The sequence below is a fragment of the Lipotes vexillifer genome, unplaced genomic scaffold (genome assembly GCF_000442215.2).
Source record: "Lipotes vexillifer unplaced genomic scaffold, Lipotes_vexillifer_v1.1 scaffold1347, whole genome shotgun sequence".
In the NCBI taxonomy this organism is placed as follows: domain Eukaryota; kingdom Metazoa; phylum Chordata; class Mammalia; order Artiodactyla; family Lipotidae; genus Lipotes; species Lipotes vexillifer.
The window spans coordinates 343,165-351,077 of NW_006796201.1; the positions used below are offsets into that span (position 1 = coordinate 343,165).

The following is a 7,913-nucleotide window of genomic DNA, read 5'->3' on the forward strand; positions in this document are numbered from 1 at the left end:
GCTGAATACCTTGGTGCTGGGGGATGATGCTCCATCTTCAGGGCCCCAGTTGAGTGGGATAAATAACCCAAATTCAAGACCAGAACAGCCTGAAGGGAAGGCCTGAGATCGGGGGAAGTTTGGGTGGAGGTGCAGCCTGGCACGAGAGGGTTCTGTGGGTGGAGGCTCCAAGGTAGGAGAGGCTCGGGGCAAGGCTAGGAGGGCTTCCTGGGGAGTGGGGAGCAGTGAAGGTGTTGTGGTGGGTCTGGAGGCTTCGGACACCAGGCGCAGCCTTTCTCTGGCTCTCCACAGGCCCAGGTCCCACTCGCCATGCAGTTCCCAGCTGAGCTGACTCGGGATGCCTGCAGGGTGCGCCCCAGGGAGCTGACTCTCATCTGCATCTACTTTTTCAACACCCGCTTTTTCCAGGTCAGGGCCTGCTGGTAGGCCAAGCAGGGTGGAGGCGGGCTCCTTCCTGGGGGGCACCGCAGGCATGCATGCCACCTCCTGGCCTCTGGGCAGGGACCAGCCTACTGTGCAACTTCAGTCGATCAGTGCCCCTCTCTGGGCCTCTGTTTTAGCAAAATGGAAGGGAGGCATGATTATAATGTGCAAATGAGACCTACGAAATCTACTGTTTGTGTGCCTCTCCCTAGATGGGAGATAGACAAGTAGGTCACAAGATCTTTGTCCTCAGAGAGCTCTCTATCTCAACAATTAGACCAGGACCTTAGAGACTTAATTTTAGCTTGAGGTTGATTATAACCATAGAGATTCAAAGGGATGGATGAGTCAGGGTGGGGTCAGGATGGTTCCCAATGAGCAGTCCTGGAGGGCTTCTGGAGGAGGTGACTTTTAACCTTGGCTTTGAAAGTGAGTTAGGGTAGGGTGACATGGAGGGTATGAGGCTGGAATTCATTTAACAAATGGGAGGTGATGGTGGTGGTAGTGAGAAGACAGGGTTCCAGGTGGAGGGGGCAGCATACGCAAAGGCTGTGAGGCTGGTGCAGCTGTACAAGTGAAAGCCATGCTGCTTGTTCTCATCCAGGGAGGAGGGGCTGGAGAAGGGGGGCTCTTGGACCTCATCCAGGGTCTCCTCATGTCCCCTCCAGTCAGAGCTTCTTCTGTTGCCCTTCCAGAAAGACATCAATTCATCTGTGCTCAATAACTATGTTCTGGGGGCCCAGCTGAGCCATGGACAAGTGAGCAACCTCCGTGAACTGGTGAACATCAGCTTCTGGCACAACCAAAGCCTGGTATTGTTGGGGCCACCCCCACATCCACCCCACCCCTACCCCCTTGTGGCTGTCCTGTCGAACACTGGTTTGATCAAACCCAGACTTGTGGAACTATCTTAGAAACAAGCTGCTTTAAATCTATCATACTTTGAAAATTCCTGCCAAAGAAATGAGAGAGAAGCTTTTACACACTGCATTCATCAGGATTCTTTGAATTGCACATGATAGAAAACCAACTCAAGCCAGCTTATTGGCTCACATACATGAAATGTCCAGGTATGTTCTAGCTTCAGGCACAGATATGATGCCATAATGGCTCAGTCTCCATCTCTCAACAATGGTTTCCTGCCTTGGCTTTCCACTCTGTGGCAAGATGGCAGCTAAAGTACTGGGCCTCCTTCCCCTCTTCTCAGCAGGCTCTTTCTTGCCAGTGCAAACCAGGATCCCGTAACGGATTCTTAAGGTCCAGCTGGGTCCTGTGTCATCCATCCCTGACCCATCACTGTGCCCAGGGGGATGGAATATGTAGATTGGCCAGACCTGGGTCACGTGGCCCAGGGACTGGGCTGGATTCATTTGACCTGTCATTGGGAGAGGGATGGGTCCTCAAGGAAACTACAGATATTGATGCCGAAAGATGGAAGAAGGGCTGCTGGGTGGGCACAAGCCCTGATGGCATCCCCGAAAAGCCCCAGAGTCTGGCCCTATCTTCTGTCAGCCTCATCAGGACCGCTCTGCACTCCCAATTTCTCCACTGTCCTTTCCTTTCATTCTTCTGGGCTTTTGCCCCTGTTACATCCTTGCTCCACTTCTGTTGAAATCTGATGTGTCCTCTAAGGCCTCAGTGCCCCAGTTGTCCCTTCCCTTCTCAGGACTCCTCTGCCTTTTCCTCCATGGTCTTCCATGGAGTGCCTGTTTCATTTCCCTCACCTTTCCACCCACAGGGCTTGGCGTCAGGGTTGCCTGTAGATGACTCTCTCTCTCTCCCACTGGGATGGGTCTGGACTGTCATTGTTCCCCATGGGGAGGAGGGGAAAGCGGACATTGATTATAAAGCACCTACTGTATTGGCCAGAGCTGGGCACTCAAGATTTCTCATTGCCTTTGATTATTCCACCATCCTTGTGACTTGAGTATAAATGATCCCATTTTGCAGATGAATAAACTGAGGCTCAGAGAACCTCTGTGACTTTCCCAGGTCACTCTCAGAGTCCGTGGTGGAGGTGGGGCTGGAATCTGGTCTGTCTGATGCCAAAGCCCAGCCAGTGCCTGGTAAAATGTTGACAAGGGTGCAGCTGAGTCACCTTTGGCCCCCACAATTTCCAGACCCTCCCTGATCCATGGCCCTCCCCTCCACCCCTTGGATGCACCCAATTCCAGCATCTCCCCTTAGGAAGGCTATACGGTGACCTGTGTCTTCTGGAAGGAGGGAGCCAGCAAGCACCACTGGGGGGCCTGGAGCACTGAGGGCTGTCGCACAGAGCAGCCCTCACCTTCCCAGGTGCTCTGCCGCTGCAACCACCTCACCTACTTTGCTGTTCTCATGGTATGTGTGCATCTAGCCTGGGTGAGGGTGGTCAGAGCTGCAGAGGGCCCCATATCCAGGACAGAGGAGAAAGGCAAAAGCTGGTACAGGGGGCAGAAAATCCAACTCAAATGGGCTTAAGGGAAAAAAAAAACAAAACACCTTATGGGCTCATGTTCTGGAAGAGGCTGGGTTAGGCTTCAGGCATGACTTGATCTAGGGGCTCAGTGTCACCAAGACAGGACTCTATCTCAGCCTCTCAATTGTGCTTGCTTTGTGTTAGCTTAGTTCTCAGACAGGATCTCCCCATGTGCTTATAATATGGCTGCTGGCATTTCCTGTTTTATGTCCTACTAGGTTCAGGTCAGTAGAACGAGAGCTCTCTCACCGAATTCTGCCAGCCAAAGCCATAGGATTGAGTCCCACAGGCCTGGAGTGTGTCCCATGCCCATCCCTTAACCAATCACTGTGGGCAGGAGAGGGAAGGCTCTGATAGGCCAGGCCTGGTGCACCTGACTACACATAGTAGGAGAAGTGGAGGGAGGGGAGGACGGGGAGATGGGAGTTGGGAGGCAGAAAAGCCACTGTGTCTGCTGTGGCTGTTTTCAAGTCAGGACCACGGCTAGGATTGTAGGGTAGGGGGGCTTGAAGCTGAGGTCTTGGCTGGTATCTTTGATTTAGGCAGTGGAGAGCACTTCCATGCTTCTGGCCCCCCTTCCCTCCCACAGCAACTCTCCCCGGCCCCGGTCCCCGAAGAGCTGCTGGCGCCCCTCACATACATCTCCCTGGTGGGCTGCAGCATCTCCATCGTGGCCTCGCTGCTCACTGCCCTGCTCCACCTCCATGCCAGGTATTCCCCTGCCCTCGTGCTGGGCCTGCCCACCCACTGCTGCTCAACACCCCTCCTTCTTTCCTACTTGGGCCCCCAGAGTCAGGTGGGCTTTTCCAGAGTGCAGAGGCTGGAAAGTGGGAGACCTTGTGTGTGGCTGTTGTTGGGTCCCTGCCCCTCTCGACCTGTGTCCCGGTCATTACGTGTCTATGAGCCCAGGGGGTGGCGCTGCCTGGTGACGTCCCAGTCATGGAGGGCTATGCTCCCACCTGCAGGAAGCCGAGTGATTCCATTACGTACATCCACGTGAACCTGCACGCCTCGGTGCTACTCCTCAATGTCGCCTCCCTGCTGAGCCCAGTGCTGGCCGTGCCCCCCGTGCCTGAGTCAGCATGCGTGGCACTGGCTGCCACCCTGCACTACGCACGGCTCAGCTGCCTCACCTGGATGGCCATTGAAGGCTTCAACCTCTACCTCCTACTTGGGCACGTCTACAACATCTACATCCGCCGATACGTGCTCAAGCTCTGTGCCCTGGGCTGGGGTACACACGGTCTCCCTCTTGCTTGCTTCCTGAGGCTTCCAGCCAGACTGGGCGTCTGTCCCCTCCTGTCCTCCTTCTCCCCCACTGCCATGACCACTGGTCACCATCCCTGCCAGCACCCACCGCCGCTTCCTACATGACTATTCTTATCACCACTTCCACCTCCAAAGCATCTGTATCATCACCACTTCCAACACCACCGTCACCTCCACCATCCTCAGCCTTGTGTTCACCACCATCTCTGGTACCACCATCGTCGGCATCTCCATCACCATCCTAGCCCCTCTTTTTATTATCTCTTTCCTCACCGGTTCCCAAACCCTCTCTCCCATTACCTTCCAGCCGTCACCTCCCAGTGTGACCACTACTACTGCCGCTACCGTTCCACCCTAGAGCCCTCATTCATATCAGCCTTCTCTGAGACCACCAGGCTAATTGCTCTGAGGCTGGACCACGTGACAGCGGCTGGGGACTCAGAGCGATCTCTTTCCCTCCCCTCCCCCCACCCTCTGCTTGCCCAGTGGAATCCTGTTTTAGCAGCCCCAGGAACCCATGACCAGCCCATCTCTGGGGTCTCCTGACAGATACTGAGCCTCTGTCCCACCCCTCAGGGGTCCCGGCCTTCCTGGTACTGCTCCTTCTTGCCGTCAAGAGCTCAGTTTACGGACCCTACAGGATCCCGCTCTCCGACAGCCAGGGGAACAGCACGGGCTTCCAGAACACGTCCATGTGAGTCGCTCAGGGCTGCGGCAGGCTCCCTGGCTCTGGCAGCAGGGCCACTTGGTCCTGGGGCTCTAGACAGGGTGCCTTGTAGGCGGGGCACTGGCTGCAGGGCAGGGAGGGGGCTACTGCTTACATGGGGGGTGGTTTCCAGGGGTCTTTGCCACGCCCCTCCTGCTGGATCCCCAAGGTCTCCTGCAGGACGGGTTCACTCTCTATGCTAGTTCTAGGAAGCACATGGGCCTCCAAGGCCAGGCCGGGGCAGGGGGGCCTTTGCCCCCCACGGCCGCTGACGGCCAGCGCCCCTCTGGCTCTCAGGCCCTGCGGTGGAGCTCAGCCTCTGCCTGGCTCTTCTCTCTCCTCACCTCCGTGCTTCGCTCAGGCGCTTGGCTGTGGCTCCCCCTGACCTGTGCCTGGCATGGCACCGCCAGCCCTCCAACCCTCCTAGTCAGAGAAGAGAGTGTTGTGGGGATTGGGACACCACAGGCACCATGCTCAGAGGGTATGTGGGGAGGGGGCCCAAGGCGGTTTGGGGGACAGACTCTGTCGCCCCTTCCCGTGCCCTCGGACATTAACCTTTTTCTTGTGATGAAATGTTTCTAACAGGCAACATAGAGGGAATAGCTTAACAACCCCCTGCAGACCCATCACCAGCAGTTGGCCGTCTGGCCTTTTTCCCTCTCCTGGCTGACACCAGCTCAGGACGGCTGAGGGCTGGCTCTGAATCCTCACAGTAAGGAACAAGCCCCATTGTCAGCCCTTGTTTACAGTTGGGGAAACCGAGGCACAGGCGGCTGAAGAACCCTGGCCAAGGAGACCCAGCCAGTTGAGGGCAGAGCTGGGACTTGGATCTACAGCCCGGCCCCCAACCACTGCCCATCCCAGTCCCTGGGAAGTGAGGGCTCTGGGCACGGAGTGAGGCTGAGATGGGGTTAATTCCTCTCTGTGAGGGTGGGGGTGTTTTCTCAGAGGAAGTGTGACTTAGGACTCTTTAAACGTGTGTTTTTATTGTATAACATGTGACGTGGCAAAAGAACTGCAGTGAAGCTTCCACAGAACAGGAAGCACGTTAATGCAGGGATGTTAGCGAGCTCCCGCCCGAAGAGCCGTCTTCTTCCCGGTCTTCCTCACCTCTCCCCCTCCCCTCTCACCCTGGATTTTGTGACTTTTATTCTCCTGCATTTAAAAAACCCTTACTACATATATATGTATTTTTTAAAACTTCTAAGTATAATTGACATATAACACTTTATTAATCTCAGGTGAGCAACATAATGATTTGGTTGTATATATTTTGCCAAATGACCGCGACAATAAGTCTAGTTAACATCTGTCACCAGACATACAGAATTGATTTTTCTTGTGATGAGAACTTTTAAGATCTACTCTCTTCGCAACTTTCAATTACGCAATACAGTATTGTTAACTGTAGTCACCATGCTGTACATGACATCCCCAGGACTTATTTATTTTATAACTGGAAGTTTGCAACTTTTGACCCCCTTCACCCGTTTTGCACCCTGTCCCCCACTCCCTGGCCTCTGGCAACCACCAATCTCTTCTCTGTATCTATGAACTTGTTTTTTTGTTTGTTTGTTTTAGATTCCACAAGTAAGTGAGATAATACAGTATTTGTCTTTCTTTGTCTGACTTATTTCGCTTAGCATAATGAGCTCAAGGTCCATCCATGCTGTCGCAAATGGCAAGATTCCCTTCTTTTTATGACTGAATAATATTCCACTGTGTTTATATGTGTGTGTGTGTGTGTGTGTGTGTGTGTGTGTGTGTGTGTATACCACATCTTCTTTAACAGCAATTTTAAAAAACCTTGAAAATAACTCGAATGCCCACTGATAGGACACCAGACTAGTAAATGCGATAGAGCCACCCCTGTCAGACAGTCATCTGGCAGTGAAAAGGAATGATCCACCACCACACTCATCCACTTGGATGAACACCCAAAATCATGTTCAAGGACTCTGTGACTGCAGTGAAAGGAGCCCGAGCAGGTGATCGTGACAGTTAGGGGCACAGGCTCTGTGCTTAGACCACGGGGCTTCAAGTCCCACCTTAGGCAGGTGTGCGTTTCTAAGCCTCATAGGGTCACCATGAGGATCGCATGGCTGATTCACGGAAATCACGTGACCTGATGGGGTAAAAGGCAGCACCTGCCTTGAAGGTGTTTGGGGGAAGCAAAGGGCGTGAAGACCTCACGGAGGGTCTAGGACCAGGGCTGGGGCCACTGTCAGGGATCTCTCTGACCTTCCCTCTGCCCTGGGTGGAGTTTTCCTGCTGCTCCCCCGGCTCCTCAGTCCACACATGGAGAGCGCCCCTCCACCAAGCTGCGAGTTGCAGCAGCTCGGGGAAGGGCCGGTGGCCCAGTCCAGGTGGGGAGGGGCTCCTGGCGCCGTTGCACGAAGATGGGGATGAGATGGTGATAATCGTGTGGTTGGTGGACAGAGAAGTTTCCAGCAAAGAGGACCATGGACCAATGATGCAATCAATACCTTATAAGTTGACAGTTGGGCTGGCCGGGGAAGGGGGAAGGGTTAGATGTTCAAGGGAGGAGAGAAAGAGTTTTCAGGTGGTTAAAGAGGGTAAAGGGGGCATGCAGGGGCTTCAGGCAGGGGACTGAGGTGGCAGGTGGGTCCTACCTGGTGGCCTGGCTGGAAAGCTGAGCCCAGGACTTCGCCACGTGTGCAGTCGGGCAAGAAATAACGGGTCTGAGCCGGAAGCCCGGACCGGGTTCAAGAGGCAGTCCAGAGGCCCAGGAGACCGCGGCTTCCCTGCCACCAGCCTTGGGAGCCACACCAACCCCAGCGCTTTGCCCCTCCCCTGCAGATGCTGGGTGCGGAACCCCTGGGTGCACGGTGTCCTGGTCATGGGCTCTGGTGGCCTCACCTCCCTTTTCAACCTGGTGGTGCTGGCCTGGGCGCTACGGGTCCTGCACAGACTGCGGGCGCAGGAGAAGGCGCTGGGCCCCCGGGCCTGCCGGGATACCGCCCCCGTGCTGGGCCTCACGTGCTGCTGGGCGCCACCTGGACCCTGGCCTTCTCCTTCGGTGTCTTCCTGCCGCCC

General features: G+C 55.0%; 1 protein-coding gene across 1 annotated transcript in view; it reads left to right on the forward strand.

Moving 5' to 3' along the window:
- Window positions 1-7,913, forward strand: part of ADGRG5 (adhesion G protein-coupled receptor G5) — a 10,347-nt gene that overhangs the window by 1,659 nt on the left and 775 nt on the right. The window contains 8 exon segments of the mRNA XM_007468292.1: window positions 292-408; window positions 1,119-1,235; window positions 2,611-2,763; window positions 3,471-3,592; window positions 3,847-4,115; window positions 4,727-4,844; window positions 7,677-7,855; window positions 7,858-7,912. Of these exon segments, the coding sequence (XP_007468354.1) occupies window positions 292-408; window positions 1,119-1,235; window positions 2,611-2,763; window positions 3,471-3,592; window positions 3,847-4,115; window positions 4,727-4,844; window positions 7,677-7,855; window positions 7,858-7,912 (1,130 nt within the window).